Genomic DNA, 18,080 nt, shown 5'->3' on the forward strand with positions numbered 1-18,080 from the left:
TTTCTACTCTTATATATACATATATAAATTTTTTATGCTAGCTGGCTGGTGAATGTGTGTGAATGCTAAAAAGGCGTAAAACAATCAATTCGCCAAATAAAATTCGATTTGCGATTTTTGCCAATTTTGATATCGGAATCTGGAACCAAATAGACAAATTGGCACGTTTATGCTTGAGCAAGAATTAGACGGCATCAAATGCTCTTAATTTATGTTCACAAATGTCGAATACTTTTATGGGCTTGTAAGGTTTTTAAAAGGGTAAATTGTACAACTAGATGATAGAATTAAAGGGGTTTTTGTGGAAAAGTCCCATATTCAACATGTTAGGAATAAAACATTGCTTAAAGATCAAAGCAGCTGCTAAAGGACATCATATTAATATATTGAAACGGTATAGGAAGAGACTTCTTTTATGTGATCAAAGCTGTATAATAAGGTACATATATAATTTCTATTTGTATTTTTTTAAGAGAGATTTCTTCAAGAGATTATTTTTCTACCCTCCACTGAATATACATTCATTGCAAGTAAGTCAAACAATTGCTTACATTTTTTTCAATATCCAAGCGTAAAGAAATGAAATCTATTGCCCATTGGCTCACATATAAATCGGACCCAAAGGACCTGCACTTGACGCAGTCAGCATTGTGTTTGCTCCTTGCACCGTGCTTTGGCAATTTGTTTCCATTTTGGTTTTCTTATCGTCTTACGGCAATCGGCAAATTGTTTAACCAAAGCCTCGCACAGTATTAGCATAGTCACATATATATATATATATATTGTATATAGAGAGCGGGGACTGGTAGTTGTATGCGTAATGCCGTTATTGATCCGACGATAAGCATCTGCAGTGAGCTGCTACCCCGTGACACAGCTAGCGGGACAGCACGCTAATGATGCCCGTCCTCTGTGCGCTTCGTCCGTCCGTCCGTATCCCCGTCCAACAGTTGTCCTTTGTGCGCATCACCCTCAGCGCCAGCTCTGCTGGCATTGAATGCAGCTTAGCGGCTCGCCCGCTGCGTATTTGCGCCTTTGACAACGACAAATATACTGGCTAGAATAATGATTATTGTTAAGATAAATCCCGACACCTTCAACAAAGCTGCACAAATGACAAGCGCAGCTTAGCGACTCTACTTTACTCTACTCTACTCCACTCCACTCTACTCTCTTGGAGATGTTGCATTCCAACAATATATAGCTCAGCATCTTCGACGAGTCACCCTTTCTATTTTCCTGTAACGGAAAATGTCAGTCAGTCAGTCAGTCAGTCGACTCAGTATTTCGACTCTTGCCGGTTCATTCAACTAAATAATTTGAGTGGCATTCATGCAGGTCCACTGCCACTTGGCTCATGTTTCAGGACTCTCGGCTGCTGTTGCTGTTGCTGCTGCTGCTGCTGCTGCTATTGTTGTTGTTGCTTTTGCTGCTGCTGTTGTATATTTTAGGCATTGGTACATTCGTTTTGTAGTCGTAATTCTGTGGCAGGTGACGGGCAATCTTCCATTGTTCGACTCACCCCATGTCGAATTGTAAGGGCGCAAAAATGCCCCCTACAATAAACAAGCTGCACTCACACACACACACACACGCACACAGGCACACACACGCATTCATTTTATGTGCACTGCAATATACAATATTTATTTGAATTTAAGTCTTTTGTTTGAAAATCTGAAATCCGCACACACACACACATACAAACATACACACATGCACATACTCAGGGTTGTTTGGCTTGACTTTAGCAATTTTCTTCTCCACTTCCATTTGCTGCTTACCTAAGCATCGCTTTTTGCAGTAGTTTTGTTTTGTTTCGGTTTTTCTTCAACTTTATTAGCAAAAATAAATTGTAATAGTTTACATCAAATTCAGCTTAAGTTATAATCGAAATATAGTTATATATATATTTAGATATATAAAACCTGATTTGCAAAAATGACTAGCTCGCGTTTCTCCTTAGCAATTGCATTGTTAACCCAACCAACTAACTAAATCTAGCTAATGCTTCATCCTAAATATAGTCGTCTGATCTTAATGTATAAGTATATGGCTTGCTAGCAAAGGTACATGGATGCTCTGACTAAATTTACATGGACAACCGATGCGTTTTGTATTCGATCTTTAGAGCAAAAAGTGTTTCTTATATTTGCATTCATTTCAATCAAATATAAATGAAATTGCTTTATATTTGAGTGTGAATTAGTTGATATAGAAAACACTTTTAGCTTCAATAGTTCAGTTCAGTGAGCAAAACAAAAGCCCAATCAGATCTGGAATTCCAATTGAAGCTTTGTTTGGCTCACCAAGTGAATCAAATCAAATTGATAACTAAGGCCGCCTGGCTTAGCACGGCCTTGGCTATCAATTTAATACTTAATGCAAAATATCAACTGATTGCGAGCCGCAGCGGGACTGAGAGCTGGAAAAGTAATACTGACTCGGCTGCTCTAAGCAAAACACTTTTATCTATCTATATATATATATGCATATATATAGCCATAGGTCAAAGGTGAGTCGCTAGTGCAGCGCTTGCGTGAATCCTTTCCAGCTGTCGGTGCCGCTTAGGGTTCAGCACACTGTCGAACATATCACCCAGAGAAGATAGACACCCGCACTGATGCCCCCGAAACTATGCTATACCTGAAACTGTTTATAAAGCAATTGCTGCTGCTGCTGCTGCTGGTGATAATCCTCTTGGTAGTCCTTCCAGGGCGGCGTTTGTGTGTAGAAGCTGCTCTGCTGATGCAGGCCCGAGTCGTTCATGGCGGCTGCCTCAAAGCTGCTGCGAAACAGATCATATTTCTCCTGGGAAAAGTGAGACGCAGCCGAAGTTGTGGGCTGAGGACTAAGCTCCGACTGCGCCACCATCTGCTGCTGCTGCTGTTGCTGCTGTTGTTGTTGCTGTTGATAGTAGCGCATGCTGCTGCCCAGATCAAAGCCAGGTGGCTGATAGTCCATGGCCTGGCCAGCCGTATAGTGCATCGGCGGCGTCTGCTGCTGATGCGGTCCGTAGGGAAAGATGCGCCCGTTGCCAAACATGGGATACGGCTGCGGGTTCACGAAGAGCGCATCGAAGAGCTCCTTGGTGATGCGCTCGCCGCTCAGCGTAAAGTTCTGCAATTTCTCCAGATCCAGATTGATGGTGTTGCCGCTCTCCAGCACCTGTTCCAGCGCAAAGATGTAGTTGTGGGCAAAGCGTAGAATTTCGATCTTCGTCAATTTGGTCTCCTCCGGCAGCGAGGGCAGGGTGACCCTCAGCTTCTCCAGCGCATCGTTCAGCGTGTGCATCCGATTGCGCTCCCGATCGTTGGCCTTCATCCGCCGGAACTTCTTGATGCGCACCACCTGCAGCGGACTGCGCGAACGCGTCACGCGATTCTTGCCGACGGCATATTTCCGCTTCGGTCGCGGCGCATTCGGATCCTCCGGCGACTTGACCGGCGTGCTGGTCACCAGCGGCTCGAATGTGGCCGTTGCGGCGCGACTGTTCAGGTGCTCCACCAGCGTGCGACCGCTGCGCGTGCTGTGATTGCTGCTCGAGTCCAGCAGCCCGACGAAGCCGGCAGGTGGCGAATTCATTTGCATCTCCCAGTTGCCGGCATAGGCCAACGGCGCTGGCGCCTGGGCCGGCGTTGTGCTGCCGCAGTGTTCGCCAAAGTCCAAACGGCGACGTGAGCTGGTCTGGGCCTCCGTTTCAAAGCTCTTCTCGTAGCCGCTGTCAAAGGAAGCATCGTCATCGTCGGCCTCCTCAAACTGAAACGAATGCGCCGGATTGTAGGCATTGTAGCAGGCGGACATGTTGAGATCGCAGTAGCTTTCCTTATATATATAGTTATAGATGCAGCTCTATCTAAAGCACGATCTCAACTAGGCGCATTTTACTCTGATATATATATATATATATTAGCTTGTTCTCGTATATCACTGATATTTGTGCTCTTGTGTGTTGCCTTAACCGTTTCGCGTGCCCGCACCAACTAAAAGCTGAACAGGAGTGCGCAACGGTTTTATGTGCTGGTCGAGCTGGCTGGTAAGCCCGCTGATTTAGGCGGGTAACAACCCTCGACGCATTGTCGTCGGTCGCGACGATGGCGGCGCCATGGCACAAATCCCAACAGATATGCGCGGCAGTGATTGCCACTCGCTCTCTAGCCTAAAGGGGGTTGTACACACAAACACACACACGCACATACACACACGCACACAGAGGCACACTGACAGCAGCAGCAACCACTACCAGTTAAAATGCGAGCATTTTTTACGCCTCAACGTAAGCCAATGGCAGCTATGAGAGTGAATTATCTGTCTCCCAGCTCTCTTTGGCTCTGCTCTGCTCTGTCTGGCAGCGAGGATCAGCGCATAAAGTTCAAAGCGGCATGCTCTGTGCCGCTTATCAGCAGCCGTTGTCACAACACATCTTGTGGCCACTTCATATCAATTGCGCGCAACTCTTTTCCATTATTTATTTATTATTTTTTTGCAACCGCAATAATCATTGCGGGCTTACGCCTGTCGCTAAGCGAATTACCGGCACGTGGCCGCAACACTTCCGTGGGCGCAACATGTGTGAAGCTGCGCTGGCTGGCTGGCACGTGCCACAGAATTGGACCAGAGCTTTGTGGCACCAGCCACTTCACAGCTGCTCGAGTGGCTGCCTGAGCCGCCGCCCCAAGGCTGCATGGGATTGCCACTTTAAGTGGCTGCCACACATGCCCCCGCCCACAATGAGCACGTGCAGGTTTGTTATGATACGTCCGCCCATTCCGGTCTAAATTGTTGACACGAGCCAACATTTTTTTAAAGTGAGTCGCCAGCGACACTGCTTACCGTTAATTGAGAGGCCTGAAGCACGCTAATTGTTCCAAATTGATGACAGTTGCCAAGATTTATGGCAATTGAAGAGCTCTTAGAAGTAGCTGCCGAGTAACTGCGTTAAGTGAACTGTGGGAACTTTTCTCTTTTAAGCTGGATATAGATGTGGATTTGTTGTAGTTAGAATATAGCTTATATCTGGCATATATACTTAATGAAAAGTCCTCAAAATAATTTTAAGGACAAAAAAAGGGGAATAATTGTATGCAAATATTTTAAACATATAACTGACAAATGAAAGCGTTTGAGTCGGGCCTTTACCGGCTGTAGCATACCCATTCGCAGCCCATAGTATGCCAGATCCCTGTCACTGTCTCCCACTGCCCAATTTAACAGCGAAAGTTTCTAGATATAGAACTGTACAAGACACAGTTGTATTCGATTTTCCAAGTCTCCAATTGGAGTTTGAGTGGTCAACGCATTTCATATTATTATAGATATTATATAGATATAAATAAGTAAATGCTCTAAATTTCAATTCTCTAGCTAATAATGCTTTCTTGAGGAAAATTAATTCTAAATTTGAAGGAAGTTTGTACTTCGTCTTCAATCTACGACCCATTAAAACATAATAATAAATATAAATACATAAAAACATTTTCAAATTGCATTATTAATACTTGTTTCTTTATTTACATTTTTGGTCACATTTTTTTGTACAAGTCTCAAGATATCCGGAGAAACGCAGCCAATTGAGTTAAGCAGTTTAGTTATTTCTGTTTCGAACACCTATGAGATAAGCCACAGGATATTCTTGTCAAAGCAAAGATTATAAGCCAAGCAATCGCCGCTTGTCGACTGTGGCTTACAGCAATTCAAATGTTGCCATCGAAATTCACACCATGCGCCACGTGTCGGTGTGTGTGCGTGTGTGTATGCAATGTTGTTGTTGTCAGCGCTGGTTGTTGGTGGCTCAAGTGGCAGCCGTCGATCGGACGCGTGTGGCTAATTGAAGGTTTTGTGAGTAGGCATAATGCGTATCAATTATACAGTTAATTGAAGTGTGAGCGCTTATTAGGTTAGCATGAAAGTATGTGAATTATTATGGAAGCTGGCGCATTCAATTTCTCAGCAATTGTCGCCCAAGACTCACGCACACGCACACACACACACACACACGCAAGCAGGCATAGCCTCAAGGCAGTGTTAACTAAATAAAAGCCATGCCCGCTTTGTGCCGGTCCATGAGCTGGCTTCTGTACATATATAATTTCATCAAACATCCTAACACCGTCCGAGCCAAAGAAAATACACTCGCATCGACAAATATACATATATGTGTGCCTCGGGCAAATTGCATTCTAACAAGCGACGCAAATTCAATTTAACAAGCTGCCTGTGTGTGCCCAATCCTTGTCCCTGCCTTGCCTGTGTGTGTGTGTGTATGTGTGCGTGGCGTGCAACCCCGACTGCATTCGCTCCAGTCACGTAGCTCCGGGCCATGCGTGTGAGCGGGGAGAGCGAGAGCGAGGGAGAGCGAGAGAAACCAGCATCAGCTTAGCAAATGCCTTCCATCTTCAGAAAGGTACGATTTCCTCCTCATAGAGTGGATCCAATTCCGAGGGCACCACCATAGCTGGGAATCGGCTCACGGTCACGGGCACAGGCGACTGCGATGATGACGTCGACTCCGAGGAGAGTTCGATGACATCCGTATCGCCCGTCACGTGCTTCACCTTCGCTAACTTTGCCGGATTCACTTTGATTTTCGTCTGGCTCCATCTGTTACCCCGTCGTCGTCGTCGCAACGAGGCTGGACGCGCCGGTTCATCCGGTTCTGTGGACGAATCGGAAGTGATGTGCTTAAAGCGTTTCAATTGCACCGTAAGTCTAGGCTCTGCCTTTGGGTCGGCCGTATCGGATGTTATATGCACAAACTCCTTCTTGACTTTGCTTCTGCTGCCGCACTCGCTCTGCACCTCCGAAGTGGGCGTGGAGGCATTGCTGCCGTCAGTGTGGCTCTGCTTGCTTGTCGACGAGGATCTGCTGTGTTCCTGTTGTGTTTTCAATTCCCGGTAATAGTGGTGGAGATTCGTGCGCTTTACGCGCACCCTCAGTCCACGCAGCTGCTCAATGTCCTGTAGTGAGAGCATGTGCAGACGCACCTCCAACTGACGGCTCAAGCACTCCTGAATCAGTCGCGCATCCACATCGCTAGCTAAACTCACGGATGAGCTTGGCTCCTGACTTGAACTATCATTTGCTTTGAATCGCTTGACATTTTCATTGCTTGGTTGTTTCTCTATGGCTGGTTGATTCGCCGGTTCCGTCTCAGCTTCCGTTACCGTCCGCTCCTCCGTCGCCAAGGCACCCGGCATTGCTTTGGCGGCCTCCTCATCTCCGGTCAAAGACTTTCCTCTGAGCTGCAACACTTCTGTCTCCATTGTAAAATCTGAAGTTGGCTCCGGAGGGGGCGTGAACACTTTACTTACGCCAGTTACAGCTTCAGATTGTCCCTCCTCGAACTCGTTCGCATCGTGCATGGCCATCATCGATGCTCCAGACTCCAAGCTGTCCGTCTCACTGTTGTAACGGCTGCTGGTGCGTGAGTACGCCGTCTCCGTGCTCGTGTCTAGCTGAGTCGTCGTCGCCGGTGCGTTTCGTCTTAAGCCCTGCAAACTTTTAAATTTACTCAGCAGAGAATTACTCTCCATGAGCACATTATCATCCACTTCCACGTTGAGCTCTTCGACCTTCTCGAAGCTCCAAATGTCGGAAAACGCTTTAAAGCCGCTAGTTTCGTTCGTGTACTTCGCCTGCGATTGCAGCAGCTCACCAATTGAACGCTTCGGCACGTTTGATTTCTCTGGCGGCGGTGGCTTCGATGTCTCTGCTTCGACCGGAGATTGCTCGGTCTCCTGTGTCTTCGGCTCTGCTGGTGGCTCGGCAGCCGGAGAACGACGTCCACTGCGCATGGCTCTATCCATGTCGCTGATCATCGTATTGGCCACGAGCGCAGCTGCTCGAAAACGAGTGCGCCTTCCAGAGCCTGTGTAGTAGGCCTCGGATTCGTCAGATTCCTGTTCCTCCTCATCTTCATCCTCGGACACTATTGAGCATAACATTGAGTTAATATAACTGGAAATGAGAGTATGCTTATTTGTCTTAATTACCTTCCTTCCAGAACTTAACCGGTATTCGGTGGCGCTTCCTGTCCCGGTCATTCTTCTCACGCGGTGGCTTTTGCGCCTCTTCGTCCTCATCGGCGCTCAGTTCAGCATCCCCCTCAGCTGCGTTCACAGCGTTCTCGTAGCCCTCTTCGATGGTGCCATAGTCCAATTGCGGCCGATTTTTATACTTTTCATAATCGATCTTCAAATATTTCAGATCATCATTGGCCTCCGCCATATTTAAAGCCACAAACTTTTGCTTTAGGTCCGTGCTCTTCAACAGGGCGCTGCAGCGCTCGTGCAAAGTATTCCATTCCAAAGCCCAGGAGTAGCGTTTGTTGCGTGGCTGAAAGGCCACCGTGAGCAAGTCTTTGAGTATGCTGCGCGGCAGCCGCAGTGTTTGCAGCGCCTTGGAAATTGGATCATAGTCGGCTACGGGCGAATTATGATTCGTAATGGCAACAATTTCATCAACATCAATCGTAGAACTCAACAGCTCATATTTGATATGCTGCTCCAGTTTGTCAGGACGTGCCGCAGCTCTGCTAGAGACAACTTCCTCGTCATCCTTTCGCTTCTTTTTAATGCGCGAGCAACGTTTGACTTCATAGTAGCTGCTGCGTGTTGGATGTAAATAGAAAGCAGTTAGCCAGAACTCAGCCTCCATGAAGGCGTGCTCCGAAAACACCTTGGCCAAGTCGGCATAGTTATCAGAGAGATTGTGCTCCAGGTTAAGCATGAATTGCGTGGTCAAGCCCGGATGATAGCGCCAAACTTCAATTGTATTCAGCTTCTGGCCAATTATCTTTAAGAGGATCGCTATCTTGGCAAACTGCCAGCCTCTGAATTTCTGTGAAAGCAAAGAATTATTAATATATAATTTATATATATAGGATTAGGATAACTTACACGCTGTGCCAGCAATTTGTACACAAAGTCCAACACCTTCTCATTATTTGGCACGTTCTGAAAGACCGGATCTATTTGTCTGTCTAGCTCCTCGTCCACATCCTGCAGTGGTTTCTCGTCGTCGTCGTAGTTCTTGTAGTTGCCAATATTGCTCGCACGATTGCCCTTGCAAATCTGCTGCTGATAGTTGAGATTCAGATTCACCGTGTGCGGTAGCGCGTGGCTGTTGCGCTGGCACTCTAGCTTTTGCAGTTCATTGAGTAAGAAACGTTCGCTGTTCTCACGCTCCTCCACATAGCAATGCATCAGCACCTTGAACTTTGCCAGGTGCGCCATAAAGTCGTGCTCATTGAGAGCCATCAGCTCTAGCAGCTGATTGCCTAGCACGTAGCTTGTGTAGGCCTCCAGCATGACAGCGAATGAGGTGACGGGGTTCAAATGGAACCTCTTGAACACAATGTATTCGAAGAAACCATCCTTGCCTAGGCCCAAGCGCACACAAATCTGTGCAATCAGTCTAGCGGGTGTGTAGCCCATGGCCTCCGTATTCGATGCCTCCTGCATGCTCTGCGCATAGAAGCGTATGTTGTACATCTGCCAAAGCGAGTTATATATTAAAGTCAGTGCACTGAATTTTACTCCGTATATCTACCATATTATCAATGTTATATCCACGATTGTCGTCTGCAACAAAAACCGTTAGCAGATAGAGATGCGCCACCAGCACTATGGACGTCTGCTCAAAGGGCAAACTTGTACCATATATTTTTGGATAACATTTCAGCCAGGCGGCGAGCACACGCAGCGAAAGCTGCTTCACAGCTTCCCAACTGCCAGCATCGAAGAGTTTCAATAGACGCAAAATAATCAAATGCAAACGCTCCTGCATCAGAAATGTTATATCTACCAAAAGAAGAGAAACGATTAATTCAAGTCAACACAAGGTAAATATTTACACCTTCTGGCGTGGCTGGCGGCACGGCGTGTTCAATCACATTATGTTTATTCTGCATTAAATTGGCGAAGAGCTGCTGCAGGTAGGGCAAACGCCATGGGTTCATTTGGTAGTTGAGTATATAAGGCCAGTCGATGTTGCATAGTCCCTTAATCTTATTAAACTTTGTGTAGCCCTTGCTTATGTAGTATATCAGCATGCGCTTGAGGCTCTCCGAGCACCCAATCCACTCCTGGCTGAACCACAGCTGCAACGTATGATGCGCCAGTATTCGGACAATGTAGACCAGTTCCTCAGTGATGCGTTCACGACTGTGTATATGGCACGCTTCCCATCCGTATATTAACTGCAGAGTGCGATCATCAGGTATCAGCTGATAGACGTCCACATCGCTGTAACCCGCAAAGAACAAAAACATTTTCTGCCACAAGAAAAGAAAAACAACAGTTAGACTAAGAAAATGCCGTCTAATTTGTTATACTTACTGCATGGAACTCGTCATACTGTATTTTCGCAGCACAGTCAAGAAATTTCTGTTCATTACATTGATCAGGCAGTATTATATCCATTCTGAGGTTTTTATTCAATAAACCTCGGAAATATTTATTGGGTTTAGAAAAAACCCATACAAGTTCTATTTATTTTTCAGCCGGTGTGCACGTCCGCAAGAGATGAGAGTTTGCGTATGTCGCTTATCGATAGAAACTTGAGTTGCGTAGCAGTCAGCTTCAGCCTGGCAACAACATTGAGCGGCATTTTTTGAAAATCGAAATATATCAAATGCATAGAAGCTATAGAAATGAAATTGAAATTGAGTTATTGCTGCATTTAGTTTACTTTCAATAATGTGCACATTTTTAAAATGCTTAGGTATATGATATATTATGTTAGGTTATATGAAGTGTCACAAGTGTATGCAGCAATGCCATATTAAATTCTCACTCTCATTCATTCGTTCGGTTCCGGCTGCCCACATTGTGATTGAGTTTTGATGCCAGCTGGCATATGCAAAGTGCAAACAAATTATTATTAGCTGCCAACAGCGTCTGCTACTTCATCTTACAATGAAAGCACCAAGGGTATTCCTTTAGAAATGTGTCCATTTCAAAGAGTAAATATGTTTGTGTGTGGTGGGGGCCGGAAGGCGGAGAGGTCAACAGTTGGCCAACAAGCAGGGCTTCAACGCGTGCAGCAGGGCATGACTGCAGCTGCAGCTAGATGAACATTAAAGCCATGATTTCGATTTAATAACATAATTTCGAGTATTATAGGGTAGCAAGAAATAGGCCAAAGTCAATTAGTATTTTCCATGTAAGTGACAAATGATTTACAATTGCCGCACTCGAAGACCAATCAGAAAAAACACATGTAGAGCTGTCTACAATTTGATGATAGCATTATTCCGAACCAATTTATCAGTGGCAAAATCAATTAGTAACTACGTAAGGGCCACAACCAGCCTTCCTTATCGGTTGAGCGATGGGTGTGATATGCCCGTACGTGCGACGCCGCCTGCTCCATAACCCATTCATTATACGCACAGGTAGAGGTGGCACTGTCATAAATATTCCCATCATCGTTTATTTGCCGTCCTCAACCAGAGTGGCTATCAAATGGCACAAATGAAAACCTGTTGATATCCAAAAGAGACAAACATGCACACACACACAACCACACACAGTGATACACAATCGTCCGTATCAAAGGTTGCGTTCGTAATTGAAGAAACGTTTTTGAAATGTTGCAAGGGAAAAAAGTGGAAAAGAGGAGAAAAGAGACAAGCAACAGCTCCGCTGCTCTGCATCTGGCAGTCATAAATATTCATGAAGCTCTAAAAGGGTTTTTACTTGTGCGCAAATTCACCCGAAATGGGAAAAGAAAAACACATTATATATCAATTGGTGTGTGGCCAAGAAATGCAATTGCAGGCCATCGATTCGCGTTACAAGTACATTCAATATTAAAGGTCAGCAATGGGCGTTGGCTAAGCCTAAGTAGCAGGGGATGGGCAGCGGTTGGGGGCGGGCTAAAGCTTAACCAAATGGAGCATGCACATGAATTTGAATGAGCCTACGCGTGGTCACATCTATATATGTATATGTGTGCATGTGCCTGTGCGTGTGCGTCTCCCAGGGGATGGCAAATAAACATTGCAAAGGCGCGCATGTGTGCCATCAACTTCAGCGCGCAATGCGTTCGCTTCGTCAAACGGCCCCATTGGCGGGGGGAGGGAGCTAAAAGTAGGAGCAGGACAAGCGGTAGCGGTGACAGGAAGAGCCACCAAGGGTAGGAGGTGGTGCGCTGGAAGCAAGTTAAAGCAGTAGCCGGGGACATGGACGCTTTGTTGACTGCCCCACTAAGTAGGCAACACTTTTTGGGCCACTTCCGTTGCTGCAGTCGCCAGCTGCGCGACACAAAGCTCGCTATTGTGTGCATGTCTCTCTCACTCTATGCGTGTGCGTGCGCTCGCTTGTGTGTGCGTGTGTGTGTGTGTGTGAGCACTTCGTGTGTCACGTTCGTATGGTGCAATCGTGTCGCGATTCGCTTCCGTTTTGATTTATAAACGGGCGTCGCGGCCAAGCTGCGTATCATTAACAGTTGATCAACAGGTTTGCGCAGACATTCGAGCCGCAGCGCAGTGCCAAGCGAAAAGCAACGAGGCAGTCCATCGAAAGCAGTTCTAATTGAATTGCAGCTGCCACAAATTCAGTTATAAAAGTCATTTCACGTGCTTAACCAAGTTTATAGTGTAATAGAACGCGTGCGTATTCAGATCTCTACCGCACTCGACGCATAGACCACAAACAGCGGAAGTCGAGGCAACATTTCCGGCATTTCAAATACAATCAAATAATCAAGCATACAGGTGAGTCGATTACGGGAAATGCATATGGGTAATAGGTGCCATGGAAAACATTTGAAAAGTGTTTAGGCTAGAAAATAAAGTTTTAATTGAATTTGATTTGAAAATTCATTTTATATAAAAATAATATATATTTGCGAATCCCGAAAGTCCATCCATAGCCAATTTTTTAGGTTATCTGTCTTACTCTGCAAATATAACATAAATTAATAATTAAAGAAAATAATAATAATAACAAAATCCTAAGTAGAAAATAGAGTAATATGGATACTTTCTCAACAAAAATGAAAATTAAGTATTTGAGGCTTAAAAATAGTAGGGGCAATAGTTTATTTAATATCTGCCTTTAAATTTTTCCTTTTTAATTATTAAAAAAAGAAGAACAAAATACAAACAACAAAAATAATTTAGATATGACTAAAAAATATATACACAATAATTTAGAATATATACATACATAAATGTATGACCTAATGTCTAAAACTTATTTTATTTTATTTTTCTACTTTAAAAAGTATTCAAAAAAAAAAAAACAAAATATATTTATATATATATTTAAAACATTTTAAAATTTTATTTGCCAATTTAATCTATATAACTCGAAGCTCTAGCATATTTTAAGTTTTTTAACTATTGCCTAAATTATATTAAATTTATTTGAAGAGTTCGAATATAACTTCGACAATATATTAAAATTCATTATCAAGAGCTTGAACATCAACTATTTATTTAATTTCTATAATAATATATCAAATGTGAATTCCTTAAAAGTGAATTTACTTAGTTATTAGCGTGAGCTCATTTGACATATTTGCTGGTGGAATGACGCAGCCTAAGCTAAATATGTTTACTGTATATAAACTCGAGAGGCAAATTTGTGGGCATTAAAAAATTGAAATATTAGGCAGTCAAAATGAAGACATTAGCAGAAAATCGAAAGCCTGCCACGAACAGCTGCAGTGCGGGCAGGGGAGTAGAGAAAAAAGGCTCCGAAACCGACATACCACCACAAATAAAAAAAGAGTAAGAAATAAAAAAAGCTCCTAAGCCCCCGTAGCTGGGTTCTCTAGTAAATTTATTTACACTTCTGTGGATATTCTGTTTATTCACGAGCTTTCGTTGTTGCGTGTTCGAGGCGCGATGATTTTTATTCAAATGAAATGTCGTCGAAACGTGGGACGAAAGCCTTCGTACCTATTTAAACAAAATACTTATAGGCGAACGCCATCCTTTGGCAAATATTGGCGTTGCCTGCTCGAGTAAGGGCGCAATGAATAGTAGAGCGCCAGCCGAGACACGCCTCTCGAAAACACCAACGCCTCCGCACACTAACAGCGAGCGAAATGCGCTATATATATGTACATACGCATATTGGGCACATTTATTTCAAGCAGCTCGCGCTGCAAAGGATGTGCCCCGGCTCAAGCAGTCGCATCAGTCGAAGAAGATGCTGAAGAAGTACCTGTGCTTGTCAACCGGGCGACACGAGCGTGAATAATGCCTGGACAGCAGCTGCTGAATAATACAGGCCACTCGGAGTTGGCTAAGAGCTCGAGGTTCAGCCAACACAATTCACTGGCATGTCAGCCCCTAACACGGCCATAAATATATTTTCAGTTAATTTCAATTACAGAACGTGCTGACTCTGGCTCCCAGTTGAACGATTGCCCTTTGCCCCCAACGAGTCGGTGTGCGTGTGTGTGTGTGTGTGGTCATAAAATTTGATGCGTGCCCTATCGAAACGACGTTGCTATCTATTATAATTTAACGCAAAGCCGCTAAAACTTTCATCCTGGACGTCAATCAATCAACGACAAGCGCACAAATTAAATGCAAACTAAGACAGCATAAAACCAAAGCCAAAACCCCGTCGACAATCAGTCAAGAGCCAAGAGCCAAGATCCGGGCAGCACGACCAACTGCAGCAGCAGCCCGTTGACTCTCCAATTAACTTTCCAATCCCAGCCACATTTGCCGTAAAGCAACAATGTGAAAGCATCGTTTAATCGGCGCCCGCTTCGATTAGATAGCGATAAGGTCACGCCTCCTTCTCCAGTTGCCGCTCCGCCCGCTGCCTCATGATGGGACTATATTAACTCCCTCTGATATGTATGTGGTAATGGCTGCGCTCTTTTCGAGAACCTGGGAAAAGCCCTTTACTCTTTGGAATTTTTTGTTTTATTACGGCTGGCTTACAGTGTGTAATGTCCGTAATTAGCTCAGTGAAGCAGCTCGCTGGATGATATGCATATATTTATGGCAGCTGCTAGTCGATTAGTTAAGTTGTTAACTAAATGAAGTTATGAAATGTTGGCAAAGCATAAACAGATTTCTGAAAAATCTGAGCAAAGGGAAATTTAGTAGAGTGAGCAATATCAAAGGCCTAAATACCACTCTAAAGACTTTAGTCTGACCAAAAACTTACGAGTATAGTCATTCACTTTCAAAGGCTTATAATTAATTCAAGTTTTATTGTAATCGATATATCGCAAGCCACACAGAAACCACCCGAACCACCCATTTCTGGCAGTGTATACGCATGTGATTGCTTGTTTCAGAGCTCTGACAGCGCATAAGTTGAACCTCTTAAGCAGCAAGCGCAAACAGTGCCAAGCAGCATCACATCCCATCCTTATCTCCCGCCTCTCTCCCCCTCTCTCTAAGGTCTCTCTCAAGTGCAAGTGCAATTCGCAGCCACTTAAGTACAACAGCAAACATATCCATAAGCTTTACTATCATTATACAGTATCGCTTTTAAAGCACCCACACACACACACTGATACACTCATACACACCCACACACACACACTCATGCATTTTTTTGGGCTGGCGTTAAAAATCCGTGTGGTACAATGCGGCGAATGCGTATTATCATTATAATGCCTGCCTTTGGAGTTCGCTGTTGCCGCCTACCGCGAGCTACCTCTACCTCTGGCTCATTTGCCGAGCTGCAATAGCCCATTAATAGGCCATAAATTGTAACTGTTATGCGCTGTTGGCTTTTAGCGCAGCGGTTGGCATTTGGCATTCGAACTTGGCCTGCCACCGGGAGTTGAGTGGTTGGACAGCCGGGCCGGCTGCTCGGCCGCCCCACCGCTTTCAATTAGAGTGGTTATTTAGCTAAATCGTTACGCTTGTTGCTGTAATTTGAGGCGTAGGCGGAAATGATTGCCAACAACATCAGCAATAGCAGCAGCAGCAGGAGTAGCAGGAGTAGCAGCAACAGCAGGAGGAGCAACAGAAACGGCACTCACTGCGTGCCCCTGGGGAAAACAGGGCAACACGGCGCTTTAACTTAATTGATCCACGCACTTTTCCCGCCTCTGTTACCCACACAATGTTTCAATTTTTCACATTTTTCACTTCATATTCACATTTAGTCTCTTGCCTTGCAGGAACATGGCTGAGTCGGGAATCAGCTCGAGTTGCGCGACGCAGAGCTTCGGGCTATTGCTGCTGCTGCTCTTCCTGCACAGCAGCCGGGCTGCGGCCATGGCGAGTGGCCAGAGTGGCAACAACAACGAGCTGGCCGCCACGGGACTCACTGATCAGGTGGTCGAGCAACTGGGCGACAATGATCTCTACAACAACAAACGCGCTTGGCAATCGCTGCAGAGCTCCTGGGGCAAGCGCTCGTCGAGCGATCCGGCTGCCCTGGAAATGGATGATTCGATCTATATGACGGGGCACTTTGTGCCGCTGGTCATCACCGACGGCACCAACACCATCGACTGGAACACCTTCGAGCGCTGGGCCAGCAACAATCAGGAGCAGCAACTGCAGCAGCAGCAACAACAACTGCAGCAGCAGCAACAGCCATCGAATTCCCTTGAAGACGGCGATGAGTTCAACTCGGAGAATGGCATGGAGAAGCGCGCCTGGAAGAACATGAACGTTGCCTGGGGCAAGCGGCGTCAGGCACAGGGCTGGAACAAGTTTCGAGGTGCCTGGGGCAAGCGCGAGCCCACCTGGAACAATCTGAAGGGCATGTGGGGCAAGCGCGATCAATGGCAGAAGCTGCACGCTGGCTGGGGCAAGCGCTCCCTCAACAACTAAACTAAACTCGCCCACCCCACGCACACACATAGGCAACAAAATACCAATGGATGCAACACTTAAATACATACATATACATATATGAATATCAAATATCTGTGTATACAAATATACGAAATCTAAGATAACTTATTTCCCCAGTAGAGTCTCTCGATGTTCTAGCAAAAAATAAAAAAGAAAAACTACAAAAAACCAAGGATGTGGGTCGAATTCCGAAAATGTATGAAAGCGCTCGCCACAAAAACAACAACAACAACAAGAAGAAGAAGAAGATTAATCAAAAAATGAAACATTACCAAAGTATTTGTAATTTGCCTAAGTATATATGATATATATAAATATATATTTATGTCTTTTTGGTAGCTGAAGCCAGTATTATAATCCAAGTATATAATCGAAGCACAAACACACACACACACCTATACCAAGTTGAAACTCGGAGCATGACACTAGTTTCTAGAAACAAGGAAAAACCTTAACTTAGTTAATCGAATTGTGCATATTTTTTAAATACGTATACATACCAGGAAACAAAAGCATTGCAATTACTATATACATACATACATATATGTGTAAATATATATATATATGAGTATATATATATATGACTAAATCAAATTATCTGAATAAATTAACGAAAATCCATCAATATACAATTGCCTGAATTTCTTGTTTTATTTGAATTGGGATTTTAGCTGGAATCTGATTGGAAAACGTGCACCTGATAAAATCCAATAAGAAATTGAAGGGCTGTGCATTATGGGACTTACTTATGACGTATGTGTGGGGCTTTAATTGTTTCAAGGATGATACTATCAATACTTTCCCGACTCTAATGTATTTACTGAATATATAAATATATTTCCAGTACCCTTATGGGCATAATGCTCACACATATTCTGTCAGGTTGCTCGTCTCTCCTGTTGATGATGTCAATATCCTGCCATCCACAAAACTAAGTCAGGTGGCTCAAATAACACTGCTTATTTATTTAGTATTGATAGCTATAAAGTGATTAAAGCTAAATTTGAATGAAAATTTCGCTTCATTTGTAAATATAAAATATATGTAATGCTCTAAAACACTCAAATAAATTTTATAATTTAGAACTATAAATTTATAAATTATTATTATTATGATTTCATGTCTTTGAAAGCAAAATCTTAGCTTATTTAAAATTTGGCTAACAAAGTCTTAACGACTGCATATTGCTATTGCCTTGACTCGGATTCCAATGCGCGTTGTCAAATATCTTTAGAAATCAACCTATAAAAATAGCTCTCTGTTTTGGGACTGCTTTAGTTTCAAT

At 44.3% G+C, this 18,080-nt stretch overlaps 3 protein-coding genes across 3 annotated transcripts; 1 reads left to right on the forward strand and 2 right to left on the reverse strand.

The window, feature by feature from the left end:
- Window positions 1-1,802: 1,802 nt before the first annotated feature.
- Window positions 1,803-4,003, reverse strand: tap (Basic helix-loop-helix neural transcription factor tap). The gene has a single exon (XM_018099699.3). It carries the CDS (start codon window positions 3,802-3,804, stop codon window positions 2,641-2,643), a length of 1,164 nt encoding a protein of 387 aa, XP_017955188.2. The 5' UTR covers window positions 3,805-4,003; the 3' UTR covers window positions 1,803-2,640.
- A 1,624-nt stretch (window positions 4,004-5,627) lies between these two features.
- On the reverse strand, window positions 5,628-10,538 carry LOC108652353 (uncharacterized). The gene is made up of 6 exons (XM_018102522.3): window positions 10,338-10,538; window positions 9,856-10,273; window positions 9,550-9,800; window positions 8,898-9,491; window positions 7,992-8,838; window positions 5,628-7,927 (listed from the first exon to the last, which is right to left on the reverse strand). Exons 1-6 carry the CDS (start codon window positions 10,419-10,421, stop codon window positions 6,396-6,398), a joined length of 3,726 nt encoding a protein of 1,241 aa, XP_017958011.1. The 5' UTR covers window positions 10,422-10,538; the 3' UTR covers window positions 5,628-6,395.
- Window positions 10,539-12,426: 1,888 nt separating this feature from the next.
- Mip (Myoinhibiting peptide precursor) lies at window positions 12,427-17,166 on the forward strand. Its single transcript, XM_018102514.3, has 2 exons — window positions 12,427-12,718; window positions 16,111-17,166. The coding sequence occupies exon 2, from the start codon at window positions 16,115-16,117 to the stop codon at window positions 16,769-16,771; it is 657 nt and encodes a 218-aa protein (XP_017958003.1). The 5' UTR covers window positions 12,427-12,718; window positions 16,111-16,114; the 3' UTR covers window positions 16,772-17,166.
- Window positions 17,167-18,080: the final 914 nt, after the last annotated feature.

This window comes from Drosophila navojoa, chromosome 4 (genome assembly GCF_054131105.1).
Source record: "Drosophila navojoa isolate 15081-1374.11 chromosome 4, UAZ_NAV_1.0, whole genome shotgun sequence".
NCBI lineage: Eukaryota > Metazoa > Arthropoda > Insecta > Diptera > Drosophilidae > Drosophila > Drosophila navojoa.